The 22,743-nt window shown below is 45.4% G+C and overlaps 1 protein-coding gene across 1 annotated transcript in view; it reads left to right on the forward strand.

Moving 5' to 3' along the window:
* The first annotated feature begins 800 nt into the window (after window positions 1-800).
* The window catches only part of ITIH6 (inter-alpha-trypsin inhibitor heavy chain family member 6), a 29,138-nt gene continuing 7,195 nt past the window's right edge, over window positions 801-22,743 (forward strand). The window contains 7 exon segments of the mRNA XM_058535071.1: window positions 801-882; window positions 4,183-4,352; window positions 9,081-9,168; window positions 9,171-9,196; window positions 20,867-21,038; window positions 21,792-22,488; window positions 22,490-22,743. Coding sequence (XP_058391054.1) covers window positions 801-882; window positions 4,183-4,352; window positions 9,081-9,168; window positions 9,171-9,196; window positions 20,867-21,038; window positions 21,792-22,488; window positions 22,490-22,743 — 1,489 coding nt within the window.

The following is a 22,743-nucleotide window of genomic DNA, read 5'->3' on the forward strand; positions in this document are numbered from 1 at the left end:
TGCCCATGAGTGTGAAGATTGAGAACAGGCGTGTGTGTTTACAAGCTCACAGTTGTGTGCAAGGGAGGCATGCTGTGTGGAGATGGCCACGTGTTCAAAGTGGGTGCTGAGCTGTGAGGGCAGGGCTGTGGCCAGCCCCAACTGGGAGATCCTTGGCTGCAGGTGGGGCCCTGGGGAGGGGGTCACACCTCCAGTGACCTCTGACTCTGCTCTGAGGAGCAAGAGAGGTCAGAGTCTACCTGGAGAGGAGGTTGCCAGTCTGAAGGTAACAGAAAGGGAGCCACAAGAACCGGGCCTTCCAGTGTGGTGCCTTGCTGGGACTCTGCCACCTCTGCAGTGGGGGATGCTGAGGGGCATCAGGAAGGCCTGGTTTTCAGCCCTGGCTCTGTCCTTTACCAGTTGTGTGACCTGGGGCCACTCTCTGCTCCGGACTGGGCTCAGCCTCTTCATCCATAAACTGGTGACGGTAGTGCCCATCCCTCAGAGCTGTTGTGAGGATTAAATGAGGCCACACATGTGGAAGCAAATGGCGCCATGATTGTGCACAGGTGTCCAATAAATGAGGGCTCTCCCTCCCTCCTGCACCCCATTCCCCACTTCTCCCACCCCACCCATCCTCCTAGCAAGAACAATACCTGTGCTCACAAGCCTAGGCCCAGGACCAAATGCAGGGGAAAATGTGTCCTTTTATTTAGCCAGCACCAATAATGTGCAGGTCACTATGTTCAGCTGGAGAGAAGAGACTCATGCTGTAGAGTCAGAGATGGACCAGAACTGGGAGAGATGGGGCCCAGGGCATGATGACCTGCTTGAGAGTGCAGGAGAGGACAGGGGAGGGCTTCCTGGACCAGACCATGGAGCAGGAGCTGGGCCCTGGAAGGGGTGAGGCAGGGAGGGCAGGAAAGAACTCGTAACTGGTGGGGGACAAGTGCTGACACTGTGATGATCTGCAGTGGTGGGAGGGGGTGTAGCATCAGCCCTGAGTAAAGGAGGAGAAGGTGGATTCAAGGGTGAGGCACTTCAAGGCAGCTGTCTGTGCAAGTGATGCTCACCAGCTGACAGAAGACAATAGCCTAGGTGGGGGAAGCTGCACAAGCTAAGGCACAGAGTTGTAAGAAAGATGAGGGGACGAGTCAGGCAGGGGCAAAGGGTACTCAGTGTAACGGGGCTGAAGGAGCAGCCAGATCTGGGCAGGCCTGGAGTGCCAGGACCAAGCTATCGGACTTGGAGATGCAGTCGGCACACGGGAGCCATCCAAGGATGGGTGAAGCCTGAGTGGCTGACAAGGTGGAAGGGTGAGAGTGACCAGAACCTGCTCTTACCCTGTTACTGAGTCCCCCCATCCTCAGGACCCAAGCAGTGGCCACCCACCCACCCACGGTCCACCTGGGCCAGCTCCACCCTCTGGGTGCATGGGGCCCTCCCTACCTGCTTGCCTCGAGCTGAGAGGCCAGAGTCACCTCTGATGCAGCCTCTCAGGTTGAGTTCACTCTCACCGTGCCAACATAGGTAGATGGAGCGAGGTGTGACATAGACGTTCATGAGATAGTAGACTGTGCGACTCTGGATGTGGTCCTGCACTAGGTTCACCATGTAGCGCATACCCACATCAAAGATCTTGATGTAGGACAGGTGGCTGGGCCAGCCCAAGCAGGAGCCAGGGCAGCTCAGGGGCTGACGGTAGGGAGCTCTCTTCGTTATTCCCCATTTGCTCTTCTAGACCCATGTCCATCCCACTGTGTGCCCCAAGACACTGACTTTTGTTGATTGCATCCTCTGGGCTTCCTTGTTCTGCAAACAAGAGGCATTGGCGTGAGATGGAGGGTGGTCAGAGGGTGTTTGGGGTATTTATTCCCATGCCTCCCTATCCACTGGGTTGTGCTCTGGCCATGTCTAAAGACCCCTAACCATGGCCATAAGCTCCTATGGGCAGCCCCTCTTCCATGGCTATAAATCTCACCACTTTCTTATGACTGCTACCTCCCCTTGACGCTTCCATTCCTGGGGTGGTAATGGCTTTTGGCTGATGCAGTCCTCAACTAGCTAACCATCACTTGTGGGTTCCCTTAACCCTGCCGACACCTCTGAAAATTACATCTTCACTAATTTATCTTCAGTTTACACATTGAGTGTGCCATCTGTTTTTTGACAGCATTCTGATTGACACAGACAGTGAATGTGAGTGAAAAAGAGAATGAGTAAATATGTGAGTAAAGGAAAGAGTGGGTGAATGTAATGGGAGTAAATGCATGAATGAATCAGTAAATAAGTGTGAATGAAGGAATTACTGAATGAGTTGACCTGTAAACTTCCTCTATTTATTCCAGTAAAGGTTACGGAAGCTGCAAGGGCCAAATCTTGCTTTCCTCTGGAATCACCACTGAGAACGGAAGGGCAATGGGAGGACAGTGTGAAGTGCAGGCAGCCCTGGAGGATACCATCTCAGGCCCTGCAGGCCAGAGAGATGTCCTGACTGCCAGCCGTGCTTCAAATTTCTTCTAGAGGTGTTTAAAGGCCAGGCTGGCTACATCAGAATCACTATGTGAGCTGTTAGAAATATAGATTCCTGGACCCGACCCTTCTGGAGTCTGGTTCAGTACCTTGGGGAGGGGCCCAAGAATCTGTTTCTGACAAATTTGCAGGTGAACTTGATGTTCAGCCAGGTTGGAGAACCACTGAGCTGGCCTAGCCACCTCCTCTGAGAGACGAGTGGACAGGCACAGAGAAATCACTCACGTCATGTGGCCACCCACGCCAAACAGTTTAGCTTTTCAGATTCTGCCTAATTTGACCCTGCAGACCCCTACATGTGGTGCACGTAGAGGAGAGAAACAGGCACACAGACCTGGGTTCAAATCCCAGCTTTGACCTTCCCCTAAGGTGGGAACACAGGCAAATCACTCAATTGCTCTGCTTCACTTTTCCCATCGGTACGATGGGGAGATGCCATCTATGGCTCAGGACCACTGTGAGAATTTGAGAAAATTCCTCCCTGCAAATCACTGGTACAGAGTAATGAAGATTTGATGATAACTGTAATCATTAGCATTATCGAGCACTTACTAAGATCCAAGTATGGTTCCAAATGATTTACATGAATGGTCTCATTTAATCCCCACAAGTGCTGTCTATGAAATAGGAGCTATTATCATCTCTGTGCTGCAGACGAGGAGACTGAGGCTTAGAGAGTGTGAGTAACTTGTCCAGGGGCCCTCAGGCAGCATCTGAGTCCTTGGAGCCTGCATTCTTTAGCGCTAAGCTATAAATGGCAGCTCCCTCCCCCTTCTCATTAAAGGTTAAAACAGAGGGTACAGCCAATCCTGTAGGGATAAAACAGAACAAAGACCTCTGAAAGGAAGGAAGCCAAGGGAATGTATGTAAGCAGGCGCCTCAGAGAGTATGGGGCCTCAGTTTGCCCCTAAGCTTCCTGACAGCTGTAGCAGGAAGGGGAGGGGGAGCAGAGTTCCCAAGTTTCCATTTTCTTGAAAAAAGGAGGCACAGAGACACGTCTAAATGGACATTTGTCTTGGACTGAAATTCCAGAGGAGTTGATCTTGTGGCCAGCCCAGCAAACATCCGGGACTAGAAATTCATCTGTGATTTTGTGAGGCGCTAAAAGGCTTATTCCCACACGTGATTCTGAGAATCAGAAGGCAGATGGGGAAGAGAAGACATGAAATTCTATCCCAGAGAGGAACCTTGCTAGACTGCAATTTCCCACAGCAGTAAGGGGGCATGGGAGGAGACCTAGGCCCTGTCTGCATGTCTGGATCTCTCCACAACACATACCACATGGCCTCTCTGGGGGGAGACCCAGGCTCCTGGTCTACCTGGGGACGTGACACTACTCCGGAGACTGGGCCCCAGGATGGATGGCAAGTGAGCCAGGGTGAGGTTGTGAGTGAGGGTCAGACTGCCAGAGCCTGGGAGCTGAGGGGACGGCTGGGTCTGTCAGGCTGGGCTTGCTGGAAGAGGCAGAGCAGGAGGAGCTGGCTGTAGGATTTCAAGAGGAGCACGGCATTTGGGCAAGTGGAAGGGCATCGTGGGCAGGAGGAGCAGCAGATGGTGCGGGGGTTACTTCTCACCCTCCCCAGATATTGCCCCTTTTGAGGTCCCTTTACCTGGCTTTCTGCCTGGTGAACCCTCCATGCCACCCCACCTCAACCCTCCCCACCCATACAGGTGAGGCTGACTTGCCCCCATCCACCAGGATTGAGAGAGGAGAGAGCTGTGTCCAAATCACTTTCTGCCCGACACTGCAAGACCAGTCTGCCTTCTCCAGCTCAGGCATCATGGCCGACTTCATGGTCCAGTATGATGTAGTCATGGAGGACATCATTGGAGATGTGCCGGTGAGGGGGCTAGGGGAATGGAAAGAGCATGGACTCTGGAGTCAGACAGGCCTGGGCAATAACATGGCCTCCACAAGTTGCTCATTTGGTTCTCCCTAGGGATCAGTGATAACTAGTGAACATGGACAGGATGATGTGACTTCACACCTTTGGAGGCACATGTGCTCCCTCAAAGGGTTGGAGACCTGGAACTCTATAAATTGAATCAGGCTCCAAATGAATCCATTCCTAATTGAATCCAGTCATAGCCCACTCTTAACCAGTTCTTTTGGAAAGTGAACCATTGACCAGTAATTGGCCCCTCACACTCATGGGCCCTCACACTTTCAGCAGCTCTGTACTCTCACGTTCTCTTGGAATTTCTTGCTGTCTCTAAGTTTTAAAAATTCTTTTTGCCTCATTGAACCATCTGCCTAAACAGGGAGCCCTTAAGTTCTGAGCTCACACACTCATGAAGAACTTGGAGGGGTCCCATGCGGTACCGGGGGCGGGGGGGGGGGGCAGGTAGAGCACTGGTCCAAGACCCTTGGCTTGACGACAGTGATTGCACAGCAGCCTGAGATGTCTGGTCCCAGTCTGCCTTTCCCGCCACACCTCTCACCACCTCGAGCCACACAAAACACCCTCCGGCTGCCCTACACCACAACATACCACAACACACACTTTTCTCCCAAAACACCTAAACCTGCCACTCATCCGTGTCTGAGCATTCGTTCATACTCTCTGCTGTCCTGGGAATGTCTTCTCCCTCCTTTCTCCACTGGTCAGTGTCCTCCTCGTCCTTAAAGACCTTGTTCAAATGCCACCTCCCTGGTGATCTCACCCAACTCAGAATTCTTCTCTCTGCTCTGAGCTAATACAGCGCTTTGGTTGCACCTCTCCTCGTGCACTTATTCATTCATTCATTCGTACGTGGATACATCTCCACTGAGCAGAGTCACGCTAGCCCAGTCCTGTCCTCGTTGACTCTGAGAACTCAGAAATGAGTTGAGCACAGCCCCTAATTTCCCTCTGGCATGTGCCAGTCCTGAAGGAGTCAGATACATAGAGCCATAGCAGTCATAAAATGTTCTAAGTGCTGTGTATAAATCTGTAATGGGTTATGTGAGGATACCACTGAGGAGGTTCAGGAAAGCCTGCCTAAAGGAGCCGGCCTTTAAATTAGCATGGGAAAAATGATTAGACTCTGCCTCTCCCTGGGCCAATAGGGTGAAGGGAAATGCATGCAGAGAGAGGGGGAACAGCATGTGCAGAGGCAGAGAGGTATGGCACAGTCTGTTGTGTAGGAGGAATAAAAATAATTCACGCTCTCAGAATAGGAGCTGAGGGTACCCTGCCAGCAGGTGGCAGCAGGGGCCTTAACCTAGTGTTGTGTCATGTGTGTTTGTTAATTGAGGTATTTGTCTGCTTGTCCATTTTTTTACCTACCCTACCATTGCCTGGAGTAGAAATACAGATAGAACAGATGGAATTAGGCATTAAATAGTATGACCGATAATCCCATCCACTGTGTGCACTGCCTCCTGTGTCCCCCCACCAAGAACCCCTCAATTCACCTCCCATTCCTACGCGAGTATGCCCGTCTTTCAAAGCCCAGCACATTTACCCCTTCATTCACTCAGTCAGGACTCCCTGGGCACCTAACCTGTGTCAAGCCCAGTGCTGGCTGACGTCGGGAACCCTGAAGCGAATCACACACAGATTTTATTCACTGTCTCTGGGTGAAACAGAGAGAGACAATATTGACACAAGATGAGAAGTGCTCTTTCAGTGACAGCACAAAGTATGATGGAAGCCATCATGAAGGGAAAGGAACTCAGGGAAGACTCCCTGGAGGAAGTAAAGACTGACCTAGGTGTTAAAGAATGCAAAGAAGTATACCAAGTTAGGAGGGGGGCTGTGAGAAGGGAAAGGTATTCTAGCAAACTGGGGGCTGCATGACACAAGGCGTGGAGGCTGGAAATATCCAGGGGTGTCTAGGGAACTACAAGTGGGTTGGAGTTCCTGGAGCATTAATTTGAGGCACAAGAAATGATGAGAGGTGAGTCTGAAGGCAGGGAGTGCTGCAGGGGCATGATAAGGAACATGAAATTTGTCTTGAAGGTGACCAGGGAGCCACGAGGAGGAATGATATTATGCGGTTAGTGTTTAGAAAGACCAGACTGAGCAGCTGCTGCAAAGATGCATGAATGGGAGGGGCCACAATAGAAGCAGGGAAACGAGAGAGAAAGAAGTCCCTGATTTGGGCTTTGTTAGTTTGGGATGGAAAAGACGGGTGGACCTGAGACATATCCAGCAGATAAAACCAGCAGGAATTTGTGGCTGATTGGATGTGGGGAGTGAGGGGTACAGGAGGATTCAAGGGTGACACTCAGGTTTGTATCCAGAGTGACCATGTGGATGATGGTACCTCTAAATGACAAAGGCGCACAAGGGCAAGATGTGGGGAAGATAATGAATTTATTGTTTGGGCAAGATACATTGGAGGCATCTTCAGACATCCAAGGGAACAGGTCCAACGGTGGGTGGGTATGCAGTTGTGGAGGGGGAAGAGTGGAGAGCATTGCACCGGACAAAGAGATGTGGAGTCATCAGTGGAGATTCATGGGTTGAAACCAAGAGAGCTAGGTGGGTGACCCAGGGACAATGTGTACAGCCAGAAGAGCAGATCCAGGATGGCAGTTGCTAAGGCAGAGCTTCCCAGTCCAGGAGCTATGGCTCCTCAGCCTTCAGGGTGTCCCACCCCACCAACTGCCAACAGCCTGCTCAGAGCTCTAAATCGCCACCACTTCCCTCCATTGTGCTACAAAAAGATGATCATTTTCTTTGCATGCCGTGACTGAAAAATATTGGGAAGCACTGCTTAAAGGACAGGGGGAGAAAATGGAGCCCAGGAAAGCAACTGCATCAGGCAGGCCAGAGAGCTGGTAGGAGAATAAGGAGAGTTCACTATCCCAGAATCCCAGGGGAAAAGATTTTCTGGGGACCAGAAGTGACCACCAATTGTGAAACACATCAGGAAGGTGCAGTCCGATGAGATTCAAAATACCCTCATGGAGTTTGGAAACCAACTAGTCATTGTTGCCTTTAGTGAGAGAAGAGTCAGTACGTGGTGGGGGGTGCAGTTTGTGGTGGGCAGAGGAGTGAACTGAAGGTGAGAAGACCACTGCAGGTGCTGATTTCATTACTTTGGCCTGCTACAGGGAGGAGAGAAGCTGGTTTGAGGTTTGGGTGGGGTTGGGATCAATGGGGGCTGTCTTAGTGGATGGAAAAGACACAAACATTCTTATATTCTAAGGAAGTCCCGGTAGGGTGTGTGGGGTGGGTTGGAGAGAAGGGGCCTGACTGGTGGAGGAGGTGCTGGAGGCTCAGAGTGCATGGGGTCTGGAGCAGGACTGTTTTGTCCTTCAGTAGAGGAAGAGGTGTATGGGGATGTAGACCCTGTGCAAGGGTGGGGCAGGCAGTCCAAGAAACATGGCCTGGTGCCCTTAATTTTCTTCATGAAGAAGGAAGGGAGACATTTCCTGAGAGTAGGGTGGCACGACAGATGAGGGGAGTGTGAGAGGTTGATGACCTGGGTTATGCCTCTGGCTTATAGGATACGAGGTGTGGGGTCACCAGTGAGAGGAAGGGACCATGGAGAGGTAGGCATGTCATTTTCCCAAGAAACTCTCACCTACCCAGGTATGGGAGGAACAGAGGGGGACAGCTGGACTCTGCCTTTGGCTTGGGCAGTGGCAGGATGCTCAACCCAACCCTTTGGGAAATGCTGTAGAATGCCAGGAGAAAGTGGAGATAGAGGCTGCATCTGCACTTGTGAATTAATTTAAAGGCTGAGGTCGAGAGGAATAGAAAGATGCCCTCCCATCTCCTCCTTCTCCCACCGAGAGAGGAGGAGAAGTGTGTACAGCCTTGTGATCAGAGACTGCCTGAATGGCAGAGAGGAGAATAAGCTGGTTATCCCAGGGCAGAGCCTGCTTTAGGCTACTGGGCAGCACAGACCATCAGCAAACCCATACTTCCCCAGGCTGAGCTGACTCTGGTCCTGGGGGCCCTCCCAGCTTCCCTCCCTGCCCTTCCCTCAGCTGTCCCAGCCCCCAGGCTCTGCAGAGGGTGAGATGGAGTGGGGGAAGGGGGTCAGCAGCCAATCACATCCCCGACAGCCCAAGGCATCTGCACCTGGTCTGACCAATCCCCTCTGAACAAACAGCTCACTCAGCCTCTGCTCCCTCCTCCCCTCCCTGCTCTGCCCAGCAACAGCAGAGAGGAGGTTTAAGGAGGAAAGGGAGGCCCTGCAAACTCCCAGCCCCTGGCAGCAATGGAGCCGGGCCCCAGGCTCACTCTATAGAGGGAGGTTAAAACAATACTTGCAGTTCCTGGAGCCCAGGCAAAAATGTCCCTAGGCACCCTCAAGACTGTGCAAGCCCAGCTCTCACAGACAGGAACTCACATATTACAGAGATCCTGATCCTTGGAGCCTTGGGCCACGGCCAGTCTCATTCACTCCACAGCTCTGGGGCAGGCCCTGGGCTGACAGCCTGAACAGCAGAGATACAGTTCTGGTGGAGGAGATGGACATGGAACAAACAATCGCACAAATGCCTATTTAACTAGAAACAGTGATAGATAAAGCCTAGAAAGGAAAAGAGCAAGGTGTTATGCGGAAGAATAAGAGACTCCTGATTTAGACTGGCTTTCACGGTTCTTAGTTTCACTTCCTTTGTCCAGATTTACGATGGCTACTTTATGCATTACTTTGCTCCCAGAGGCCTCCCACCTGCCGAGAAAAATGTGGTGTTCGTTATTGACGTGAGCGGCTCATGTTCGGTACCAAGATGAAACAGGTAACAAGGACCTTTGGGACCTTTCATAGCTCTGTTTTTTAGAAGGCTCAAAAAGCAGAAAGTGCCAGAACAGTGGTTCCCTGGGGCCAGAGACCCTACCATCCCATCACCCTTGGATCTTACAGGCCTGGGCCTACCTTAGAGTCCTGGTACCTTACATATCAGGAGCCATGTAGACCTGGAGCCACAGAATCCTGGGAACATTGAAATGTTGAATTATGGAGCCTGAAACCATTGAGACCCTCAGCCACAAAACTCCAGGTCTCATAAGGGCCCAGAGTCATAGAACCTTTGAGCTAGAGTACTCTGGTATCATAAAACTTGAGTCAAAAAAATAAAACCTTAGTCATTTTAGACTCTGAACCTTTCAGAGGCCATGGGTTTTTGTTTTTGTTTTACTTCAAAGCCAAAAAAATACAGGGCATTGGCATTGTAGTGCTTAGAAACCATAGAGTCCTGGGTCCATCTAGATTTAAATCTTGTGGCCCTTCTACCAGAGCAGCCTTGAAAGAGAATACTGGAGCCATAGGCCAAAGAGATTTTGACTTTAGAGCCTGAATCCATAAAGTTCTGGAAGCAGCATTTTCAAACCATAGTACTCTTTGGCTCTAGAATTATAAGGTTCAAGTGTCCTGGGACAGTATAGCCTTTGTACCTTGAAGTTCTGAACCACAGAGCCCATGGGCCCTAAGGCTCACTGACTTTGTTTTCCCAGAATGTAACCTAACTGGCGGAAGGGAAATATTGAAAACTGTCTTCCTCTAGCCTTCAGTGTAGGGGAAGGCATATACTTAACTCCAATTTTTTCTAACCTTCTCTGCTCATCTAATGCGGGAAAAAAGCTGAGGAGCACTCATGAAGGTCATATTCCAGGGGCACAAGTACCCTAAGACTGAGGCCCTTTATAGGACTACAGAATGCTTCCCCTCCCCCACCACATTACCACCACATCAACTGCCCTCCTGTACAACAACAGGAGGTTACAGCTGACAGAACTGGAAGCCTAGACTCTATTTAAGTGTCTCTAGGGAAACCCAAGACAACAGAGGAAACAAAAACAAGGACCCTAGAAGAAATTTAACTTCTGACACCTGCAACTGCAGCAGCCAGCAAACACAACCTAACTCCTAGCCAGATAAATATAAAACCTGACACTAAAAGCCTATTTACCTCACTTTTACCTGATACATCACATCTGTCTTTCAACAAAAATTTACAAGGCACGCTAAAAGGAAAAATCACAGTCTGAAGAGATAAATCAAGCATCAGAACCAGACTTATATGGTAGAGATGTTGGAAATATCAGACTAGGAATTTAAAATAACCATGACTAATATGCTAAGGGCTCTAATGGGAAAAGTGGACAACATGCAAGAACAGATAGGTAATATAAGCAAAGATGGATATCCTAAGAAAATCAAAAGCAAATTCTAGAAATATAAAACACTACAATAGGAATGAAGAATGCCTTTCATGAGCTCATTAGGACACTAAACATGACCAAAGAATCAATGAGCTTGAAGATATGTCAATAGAAGTTTCATAAACTGAAAAGCAAAGAGAAAAAGAGAATAAAAAGAGAGAGAGAGAGAGAGAACAAGAATTGTATACAAGGACTGTATACAATTACGAAAATGTAATATATATGTAATAGGAATACCAGAAGGAGAAGAAAGAGAAAGTAACAGAAGACATATTTGAAGGAATAATGGATACAAATTTTCCAAAATAAATGACAGCCACCAAACCACAGATCCAGGTAGTTCAGAGAATACTAAGCAGGAAAAATACCAAAAAATCTACACATAGTCATATCCTATTCAAACTGCAGAAAATCAAAGACAAAGAGAAAATCCTAAAAAAAAAGCCAATAGAAAATAACACCTTGCTTATGGAGGAACAGAGATAAGGGTTACATCAGACTTTTCTTGAGACACAATGCAATCAAAAAGAGAGTGGAATTAAATTTTTAGAGTGTTGAAGGAAAAAAACACCAGCCTAGAATTCTGTATAGCAAAATTGTCCTTCCAAAGTGACAGAGAAATAAAAACCTTATTAGCCAAACAAAAATTGAAAGACTTGTCATCAGTAGACTTGCCTTGAACATGTAAATGTTAAAAGAAGTTCTTCAGAGAGAAGGAGAATGGTATAGCTCAGGTACTTGGATCTACATAAAGAAAGGAAGAGTGTGAGAGAAGGAATAAATGAAGGTAAAATAAAATATTTTATTTTTTTAATTACTTTATCTAACAGATAATTTGTTCAAAATAGTAATAGCAACAATGTATTCAGTGAAAATAGCTTGACCAGTGAAATTAATGACAGCAATGTTATAAGGGACAGGAGGGAGAAATTGGGATATTCTGTTATAAGGTATTTGTACTATGGATGAAGCTGTATAGTGTTATTTGAAAGTGGACTTGGATTAGTTGTAAAAGCATATTGCAAACTCTAGGGCAACCATTAAGAAAATTTTTTTAAACAAAATGGATATGCTAAGAGATGAGGGAAAATGGGATCACATAAAACACTCGATCGAAACCAGAGAAGGCAGATAAAGAGTGGAAGATGAAAAAAAAGAGAACAAGGGCACAAATAGAAAACAGTTAAATATGGCAAATATTAATCTAACTAAATTAGTAGTCACTTTAACCATGAATGGTCTAAATACACCAGTTAAAACACAGAGACTGTCAGTGTTGACTAAAACAAAACAAAAACAAGACCCAACAGTATGTGGTCTACAAGAAGCCCATTTTAAGTAAAAGACACAGATAGATTAAAAGCAATAAGATGGAAAAAAGATATTCCATGCTAACACTAATCAAAAGAAAGCTGGAGCAGCTATATTAATTTCAGACAAAGTAGACATCAGAGGAAGTAAATTATCAAGGATAAAGAGGTGCATTATATAATGATAAAGGGGTCAATTCTCCAAGAAGACATAACAATCCTTAATGTGTATACACCTAACAATAGAGTGGAAAAATACATGAGGCAAAAACTAATAGAATTGCAAGGAGAAATAGATGAATATACTATTACAGTTAGAGACTTCAACTCCCTTCTATCAGAAATGGAGATCCAGCAGGCAGAAAATCAGTAAGGACATAGTCTAACTGTACAGCACCATCAATCAATTGGATCTAATTGACTTCTACACAATACTTCATCGAACAACAGAGCAATACACATTCATCTCAAGCTCACATGAAACATTTGCCAATGTAGACTACATCATGGACCATAAAACACATCTTAAGAAATTTAAAAGAATATAAATCATACAAAGTATGTTCTCAGACCAAATAGAATTTTTTTTTTAATTTTTTGTTTATTGCAGTAACATCGGTTTATAACATTGTATAAGTTTCAGGTGTACATCATTATACTTCTATTTCTGCATAGATTACATCATGTTCACCACCCAAATACTAATTACAATCCATCACCTCACACATGTGCCTAATCACCCCTTTTACCCTCCCTCCCTCCTTCCCCTCTGGTAACCACCAATCAAATCTCTGTCTCTATGTGTTTGTTTCTTGTTGTTATTATCTACTACTTAATGAAGGAAATCATACGGTATTTGACCTTCTCCCTCTGACTTATTTCGCTTTGCATAATACCCTCAATGTCTATCCATGTTGTCACACATGGCTGGATTTCATCGTTGCTTATGGCTGAGTAGTATTACATTGTGTGTATATACCACAGCTTCTTTATCCATTCGTCACTTGATGGGCACTTCGGTTGCTTCCAAGTCTTGGCTATTGTGAATAATGCTGCAGTGAACACAGTGGTGCATGTATCATTACGCATTGGTGTTTTCAAGTTCTTTGGATAAATATCCAGCAGTGGAATAGCTGGATCATATGGTAGTTCTATCCTTGAATTTTTGAGGAATCTCCATACTGTTTTGCATAGTGGCTGCACCAGTTTGCACTCCCACCAGCAGTGTATGAGAGTTCCCTTCTCTCCACATTCTCTCCAACACTTGTTGTTTCCTGTTTTGTTAATTATAGCCATTCTGATGGGCGAGAGGTGATATCTCATTGTAGTTTTGATTTGCATTTCCCAGATAGTTAATGATTTTGAACATCTTTTCAGGTCCCTGTTGGCCATCTGTATATCTTCTTTGGAGAAATGTCTGTTCAGGTCTTTGGCCCATTTTTTAATTGGGTTGGTAGTTTTTTTGTTGTTGAGATGCATGAGTTCTTTATATATATTGGAGATTAAGCCCTTATCAGATGTATGGTTTGCAAATATCTTCTCCCAATTGTTAGGTTGTCTTTTCGTTTTGTTGATGGTTTCCTTTGCTGTGCAGAAACTTTTTAGTTTGAAGTAGTCCCATTTGTTTATTTTTTCTATTGTTTCTCTTGCCCGGTCAGACATGGTGCTTGAAAATATGTTGCTAAGATCGATGTCGAAGAGCGTACTGCCTATGTTTTCTTCTAGAAGTTTCATAGTTTCAGGTCTTACATTCAAGTCTTTAATCCATTTGGAGTTAATTTTTGTGTATGGTGTAAGGTAAGGGTGTACTTTCATTTTTTTGCATGTGGCTATCCAGTTTTCCCAACACCATTTGTTGAAGAGACTTTCTTTTCCCCATTGTATGTTCTTGGCTCCTTTGTCAAAGATTAGCTGTCCATAGATGTGTGGGTTTCTTTCTGGGCTTTCAATTCTATTCCATTGATCTGTGTGTCTGTTTTTGTGCCAGTACCATGCTGTTTTGGTTACTATAGCCTTGTAGTATATTTTGAAATCAGGGAGTGTGATACCTCCAGCTTGGTTCTTTTTTCTCAGGATTCCTTTAGCTATTCGGGGTCTTTTGTTGTTCCATATAAATTTTAGGATTCTTTGTTCTATTTCTGTGAAAAATGTTGTTGGAACTTTGATAGGGATTGCATTGAATCCATAGATGGCTTTAGAAAGTATGGACATCTTAACTATGTTAATTCTTCCAATCCAAGAGCACAGAATATCTTTCCATTTCTTTGTGTCTTCTTCAATGTCTTTCAGCAATGTTTTATAGTTTTCCGTGTACAGATCTTTCACCTCTTTGGTTAAGTTTATTCCTAGGTATTTTATTCTTTTTGTTGCAATTGTAAATGGGATGGTATTCTTAATTTCTCTTTCCGCTACTTCGTTGTTAGTGTATAGAAATGCCACTGATTTTTTATGTTGATTTTGTATCCTGCAACTTTACCATATTCGTTTATTACTTCTAAAAGTTTTCTGGTGGATTCTTTAGGGTTTTCTATATATAAAATCATGTCATCTGCAAATAGTGAGAGTTTCACTTCTTCCTTTCCAATTTGGATCCCTTTTATTTCTTTCTCTTGCCTGATTGCTCTGGCTAGGACTTCCAGTACTGTGTTAACTAGGAGGGGTGACAGCGGGCATCCTTGTCTGGTTCCTGTTCTTAGAGGGATAGCTTTCAGTTTTTCACCATTGAGGATGATATTAGCTGTGGGTTTCTCATATATGGTCATTATTATGTTGAGGTACTTTCCTTCTATACCCATTTTATTCAGAGTTTTTATCATAAATGGGTGCTGGATCTTGTCAAATGCTTTCTCTGCATCTATTGAGATGATCATGTGATTTTTATTCTTCATTTTATTAATGTGGTGTATCGCGTTGATTGATTTGCGAAGGTTAAACCATTCCTGCATACCAGGAATAAATCCCACTTGAACATGGTGTATAATCTTTTTAACGTATTGTTGTATGTGATTTGCTAGTATTTTCTTGAGGATTTTTGCATCGATGTTCATCAGTGATATTGGCCTGTAGTTTTCTTTTTTTGTGTTGTCCTTCTCTGATTTTGGTATCAGCGTAATGTCGGCTTCATAGAATGAGTTAGGGAGCTTCCCCCTCTCCGCATTTTTTTGGAAGAGTTTGAGAAGAATAGGTATTAAGTCTTCTTTGAATGTTTGGTAGAATACACCAGGGAAGCCATCTGGTCCGGGACTTTTATTTTTGGGGAGGTTCGCGATTACTGTTTCGATCTCCTTACTGGTGATTGGCATATTCAAATTCTCTACTTCTTCTTGATCCAGTTTTGGAAGGTTGTATGATTCTAAGAATTTATCCATTTCTTCCAGATTGTCAAATTGGTTGGCATATAGCTTTTCATAGTATTCTCTTACAATCTTTTGTAGTTCTGAGGTGTCTGTTGTAATTTCTCCTCTTTCATTTCTGATTTTACATATTTGTGCCTTCTCTCTTTTTTTCTTGGTGAGTCTAGCTAAAGGTTTGTCAATTTGGTTTACCTTTTCAAAGAACAAGCTCTTGGTTGTATTAATTTTTTCTATTTTGTTTTTTTTTTTTTTTGGTCTCTATGTCACTTATTTCTGCTCTGATTTTTATTATTTCCCTTCTTCTACTGATTTTGGGCTTTGTTTGTTCTTCTTTTCCCAGTTCCTTTAGGTGCATTGTTAGATTGTTTATTTGAGATTTTTCTTGTTTGTTGAGATAGGCCTGTATTGCTATAAACTTCCCTCTTAGAACAGCTTTTCCCATGTCCCATAAATTCTGGCATGTCGTATTTTCATTTTCATTTGTCTCCAGGTATTTTTTGATTTCTTCTTTGACATCTTCGTTGACCCAGTCGTTGTTCAGTAGCATTTTGTTTAATCTCCATGTATTTGTGTCTTTTCTGATTTTCTTCCTATAGTTGATTTCTAGTTTCATACCGTTGTGGTCAGAAAAGATGCTTGGTATTATTTCAATCTTCTTAAATTTATGGAGACTTGTTTTGTGGCCTAATATGTGGTCAATCCTGGAGAATATTCCGTGTGCATTTGAAAAGAACGTGTATCCTTGGGTTTTGGGATGGAATGCTCTGTATATATCTACTAGGTCCATGTGTACTAGTGTATCATTTAAGGCCAATGTTTCCTTATTGATCTTCTGTTTGGATGATCTATCCGTTGGTGTAAGTTGAGTGTTAAAGTCCCCTACTATTATTGTGTTACTGTCTATTTCTGTTTTTATGGCTGTTAATAATTGCTTTATATATTTAGGTGTACCTACATTGGGTGTGTAGATATTTACAAGTGTTATAGCCTCTTGTTGGATTGTTCCCTTGATCATTATGTAATGCCCTTCTTTGTCTCTTTTACAGTTTTTGTTTTAAAGTCTATTTTGTCTGATATGAGTACTGCTACCCCAGCTTTCTTTTCATTGGCATTTGCATGGAGTATCTTTTTCCATCCCTTCACTTTCAGTTTGTGAGTGTCTTTAGGTCTGAACTGTGTCTCTTGTATGCAGCATATATATGGGTCTTGTTTTTTTATCCAATCATCCACCCTATGCCTTTTACTTGGAGCATTAATCCATTGACGTTTAAAGTAGCTATTGATAAGTATGTACTTACTGCCATTTTTTAACTTTTTTTTCCCTCAGTGTTTTAGTAGTCCTTCTCTCTTCCTGTCTTCTTCTATACAGAATTGATGGTCTCTTTAGTTTGACCCCTGTCTGAAAGCTCTACTCTTTAACTCCCCTCCTTCCTCCTTTTATGTTTTTGATATCATATCTAACCTCTTTTTTGTGCATTTGTATCCATTACGTTCTTATCATGGAAATAGATAATTTTTCCTATTTGCAGTCTTCTCTTTTCCCCTTAAATCAGTCCATTTAACATTTCTTGTAGCACTGGTTTCTTGGTGACAAACTCCTTTAATTTTTGCTTGTCTGGGAAATGATCTCTCCTTCCATTTTGAATGATAACCTTGCTGGGTAGAGTATTCTTGGCTGTAAGTTTTTTCCTTTTAGCACTTTAAATATATCGTGCCACTCTCTTCTAGCCTGTAAGGTTTCTGCTGAGAAGTCAGCTGATGGCCTTATGGGATTTCCTTTGTATGTAACTTGACTTTCTCTTGCAGCTTTTAGGATTCTCTCTTTATCTTTAATTCTTGATTATGATGTGTCTTGGTGTGGGCCTCTTTGGGTTTACCTTGTTTGGGGCTCTCTGTGCTTCTCGTACCTGGATGTCTGTTTCCTTCCTTAGGTTGGAGAAGTTTTCATCTATTATTTCTTGAAATAGATTCTCTGCCCCTTTGTCTCGCTCTTCTCCTTCCAGGATACATATAACGTGGATGTTAGTGTGCTTGATTTTGTCCCAGAGGTCCCTTAGACTGTCCTCACTCTTTTTAATTCTTTTCTCTTTTACCTGTTCAGCTAGTGTAATTTCTTCTAGTCTTTCATCCAGCTCACAGATCCATTCTTCTGTATCCTCTACTCTGCTTTTGAGTCCCTTTAGTGAATTTTTCATTTCCAGTATTGTATTCTTCATTTCTGATTGGTTCTTCTTTATATCTTCCATTTCTTTGTTGACTTTCTCACTGAGTTCATCTATTCTTCTCCCCAGATCAGTGAGCATCCTTAACACTCTTAGTTTGAACTCTCTGTCAGGTAGGTTGCTCATTTGTGTTTCACTTATTTCCTTTTCTGGGGTTTTTGTCCTGTTCCCTTACTTGGAATGTATTCCTTTGCCTCCTCATTTTGCCTCTTTCCCTGTGCTTGTGTCTACGTATTAGGTAGGTCAGCTACTTCTCCTGCTCTTGGATAGGTGACCTTATGTAAGTGATGGCTTAGGAGGCCTGCAGTGTGCTTCTCTCAGTTCTCAATTTTCCAGGGGTGATCCCTATGTGGGCTATGTGTGTCCTTCTGTTGTGGTCTGTTTGCTCTCCCTGTAGGTGCCCAGTAAGGCCGAGTTATGCTCCTGGCCAGCTGTTGTAATGCTCAGCTGCTTGTAGTTGTTGTGGGCCCTTCAGTCTCTTTATCAGGTGTGGGGAGCCCCAGCACAGTTGGCTGCAAGTTCTAATACCACATTTGTGTTGCAGTATTTCTTTTAAGTGAGTAGGTCCCCAGCGTGGCAGGTTGTTAGGCTCAGGGGCTTATAATTGCTATAAGCCTCCAGCCTTTAGGTCTCTTGTCAGCCCTCTGAGGATTGCAGCTGTGTGGGGCTGGCCTCAGGCACAGGGGAACCCAATTGTTTCAGGCTTTGGAAGGTGGGGCAAACCCCCTATGTGGGTCTTTGAGAAGCACAAGTCTTCTGCAGCTGACAAGCCCTACCACCCACAGGTCCACACACACAGTCAACACAGTCCTGCCCCATGTGCGCGCCCCGACCTCCCAAAGCAGACCCAGTCTCTCCATGGCAGGAGCCCCACACACTCCACCACCGCCCCACACTCTCCACCTGCTCCTTGTGCATGCCCTGCCCCACTGAATTCGGCTCAGTTGCCAGGCTGCAGAAAATCCAGTCACCAATCTTTGCAGGCCCACAAGTTGCCTGAGGGCTTGTTGTTGGGTAGAGCCAGTCCCTATGGTGGGCTGCCTGCCCTGGCTGAGCTGGATTAAATCGGTGCTCTAGCGGTTGGGGCAGACCCTGGGCTAGGAGGCCTCAGGGAGAACTCCAATGACGTCTGTGTCAGCACGCCCACACCAGGCCACAACAATGGCTGCCGCCACTGTCCCAGTCCCTGGAAAGGTCTCACATCTCACCGAGATGCACACAGGGCCTGTTAGGTGAGTCTCTTTTCACCAAAGCACTGTGCACCTTTCTTTCTGCTGATTTTAGGTTGCTTTCTGAAACAGCTGAGTTTGCGCCTGGCCCCTTTAAGAGCCAGTTTTAATTTCTTTGTGAACCAGCTTTTCTGGGAGTATTCCCCAATGTTTTAGTAGCAGGCAAAGTCAGATATTATGCCACTCGTCTCGATTGTGCTCGGTCCACAAAATGCCCACAGCGGGGGCACTCCCGGCTCAGGGCCCCGCTCCTCCAGCGAGGGCTGCATACCTGTGGGCTGCTCCCAGGCGGCCGTGAAGCTGGTGGCTTGTGAAGGTGGCGTTTTTCCTCTCCAGAAGGGAGTTTCTGCCTCTTCTACCTCAGTTAGGATTGTCCGTTGTTGCAGGAGTTCCTCTTATCCAGTTTTCAATTCTGTCTCGGGGTAATTTTTCCACGAGTAGTTGTGAATTGGCTGTGTCCACGGGAGGAGGTGAGTTCAGCGTCTGCCCACGCCGCCATCTTGACTTCTCTTCCCTCAGACCAAATAGAATTAAACTAGAAGTCAGTAACAGCAAGATACCTGGAAAATCTCAAAATAATAGAAGATTAAACAATACACTTCTAAAAACATAATCTGTCCCTGGTTAACAGGAGGTACTCAGGAAAGGTCATCCTCTATGTCTCAGCCCTGTCAATGGAAACAAAAATATGGTGCTTAGTTCCCTATCCCAGAATGTCTGACCTATCCCTGAGTTCATCCTATGGCTGGAAAGACTCTGATCCACTTAGAAGCATTCAAGGCATCTTCTGTCAGTTTAAGATGTAGAGAAAGGCAGGCCACAAGTGCCCTTCCTGTGGTTTCTGGAATCTATACCTATAAAAAAGTTTGAAGGTATAATATTGTGCTTAAAATCACTGGATTTAACACCTCTAAAATATGGATTTGTGTCCCTGGACCATCAATGACTAGCTGTGTGACCTTGAGCAAGTCACTCCACCTCTCTGAGACTCAGTGTCATCACCTATAAAATGGGGATAATATTAGTACCTTCTTCATTGTGTTGCTGTGAGGATTAAATGAGCTGATGCATCTAAAGTATTTATCACAGTGCCTGGAATATAGCAAGTGTCCTATAAATAATGTCCTAATACTAGAACATATATACCCTATTCCATGAACCTCCTAGGTGCCTGGCCCTATGCTAAGTATTGTCATGGAGGAGAGAACCAAGAGGAAGAAGCTTTCTAAGCCCTGTTCTCGTAGGGCTCAATATCTGGATGGAGAATGAATATATTCCATATGAGACAGTCAGTGAACAGCCTGGGACAGGGAATGTCTGGGCGCCAAGGGCATGGGTCAGAGTAGGCAATCAAGAAGGGCCTGTCCAGAGAAGGAGCAACTGGAGTAACAGTGAAGATATGAATAAGTAAAGAGGAAGTGGGAAGGTCTGCTATCTAAAGGACACAACAATAGCATAGTTGTAGAGATGAAGTGGAATCTGGTTTATCTGGGGGCTGGTGAGAAGACCAGCCTGGAAGAAACTTAGGGTAAGTAGAAGAACAGATTAGATAGAACAGAACCAATGCATGCAAAGTCATTGAAAGGCAGCTATAAAGATCTGGAATCATAAAGCTCTTAAACTTTTGGGTCTTAGATTCATTGAATCCTGAGTCATGGATTCCAAGAACCACAGAACACATAGATCCTAGTGCTCTGAAAGCATAGAGCTTGAATCTTCTAGACCACCACTGTCTGAGAGAACTTTCTTGATGATGGAAATGTTCTAAAATTCTGAGGTATCCAATACAGTAGCCATTGGCCACATGCAGTTATTGAGCACATGAAATGTGGATACTGTAAGTGAAGAAACAGAATTTCAAAAATTTTCTTTAATTTTAACTAACTTACATTAACATTTAAATAGCTACATGTGGTTAGCAGCTACCATTGGACAGTGCAGTTCTAGGCTTTGGGCCATAGAGCCTATAGAGCATTTTGGTCTGAGAATCCTAGATGTATAGAGTGCTGGAGTCAGAGAGTCTTAAAATCATACAACACTTAGACCTTAGTACCGTGTATATAAAGAGCCTTTCGGTCTTGAGCAAGACCTCAAGTCTTGGTCCATCTCCTTCACTTCATCCATAACCCACAGACTAAAAAGGCCATGAATATGATCCTTGGTGACCTGCAGGCCAACGACTACTTCAACACCATCTCCTTTTCTGACACGGTTAGTGTCTGGAAAGCTGAAGGCTCTATCCAGGCCACCATCCAGAATGTTTATGATGCCAAGGACTACCTGGGCCACATGGAAGCTGATGGCTGTAAGTGTTAGACCCACTCACACAAATGGGCAGGCTGTGGTGATGTGGGCAATTCTTGAAAGGCTCACTTCGTTCTCCCATCCACCTCATCTCTCAGAATGCCTGAAATATCACTATTACATTTTATACAAATATGTCCCTTTATTCTCTGTGTTCCTTTTCCTAGTGGAAAGAACACAGATGATTTTCCATGTATTTTAGGGCATGTTTCTCTTTGGGCCTGAGTTTCCTCCTCTTTAAAGCACATACTCAGAAGAATTCACTAAGACTTTTTTTAAAATCAGTAATCTAGATATGTATTTCCAAGATTTATTTCCTAGATATTTATTTATTTGAGCAAGCTGCTGCCTTGATTCTGGATTTTGATCAATCTTCTCTCAGACAATTACTAAAGTCTCCCCCACCCACCACCTCCTGTCAACTCATCCCTTTCTTCCCCTGTAGCATGGACGTGGGGGTGCTATCCTTGGGGAGCTGTCCATCTGACTACAGAATGAGACATCCCCCCAGGAAACAGGCAAAGCACAATCTGAGACAGGGAGTGATAAAAGCTGAGGACATGTAGGCCCCACTGTCAGAACTCAGGGAGCCTGTGTGGGGGTGGAGGAGTTGGGAAGGATAAGCAGTGGAAATAGTCTAAGCAAAGATGAGGAGATATGACTGAGCCTGGGAGGTTGGTGAGGTGCCCAGTGTGTCTGCAATGGGGATAGAAGTAACTAGAAAAGATGGTCTCACAGTCTGCTCCCCAATTAGGGACTGACATCAATGCAGCTCTGCTGGCAGCTGCTTCAGTGCTAAACCATAGCAACCAGGAGCCTGGGAGGGGCCCCAGTGTGGGGAGAATCTCTCTTATCATCTTCCTGACGGATGAGGAGCCCATGGCTGGCATGATGACCCCAAGTGTGATCCTCTCCAACGTTCATCAGGCGTTGGACAACAGGGTGTCCCTTTTCAGCTTGGCTTTTGGGGATGATGCTGACTTCCCACTGCTACGTCGTCTGTCCCTGGAGAACCAGGGAGCAGCCTGGCACATATATGAAGACACTGATGCAGCCCTACAGCTGGAGGGCCTCTATGAGGAGATTTCCATGCCTCTGCTGGCAGACATGCGTCTGGACTACCTGGGCAGCTTGGTTGGGGCCTCCCCTTGGACCCTTTTCCCCAACTACTCTGGTGGCTCAGAGCTGGTGGTGGCAGGACAGGTGCAGCCAGGCGAGCAGAAACTGGACATCCACCTGGCAGCCGATGGCCCCAAGGGTCAGCTTCTCGTGGTCTGCCACAGTGAGGTGGTGACCAACAGCAGCAAGAAGGCCTTTGTTTGCCAAGGGGAGCCAGTCCCCAATGTAACCCACTTCATCCGCCGCCTCTGGGGCTACGTCACCATTGGAAAACTGCTGGAGGCACACTTCCAAGCCCGTGACACCACCACTTGCCACCTGTTGGCTGCCAAAGTCCCTTGAATACAACTTTGTCACACTTCTGACTTCACTGGTCATGGTGCAGCCCAAGGAGGCCAGTGAGGAGGGCAGGAGACAGACTCCCACCACAGCTGGACCAGGCACCATCATGCCCTCATCCACCAGCAGGCATGGCCTAGGGGCAGGCACAGCCCTACTAGCTTTGGTTCCTAAGTTCTCTTCCAAATCAAGGCTTGTGAAACCAAAGTTTTACTTATCCTCAACTACTCCTGCCTCTACAAAGAAGA

Source organism: Diceros bicornis, chromosome X (genome assembly GCF_020826845.1).
Source record: "Diceros bicornis minor isolate mBicDic1 chromosome X, mDicBic1.mat.cur, whole genome shotgun sequence".
NCBI lineage: Eukaryota > Metazoa > Chordata > Mammalia > Perissodactyla > Rhinocerotidae > Diceros > Diceros bicornis.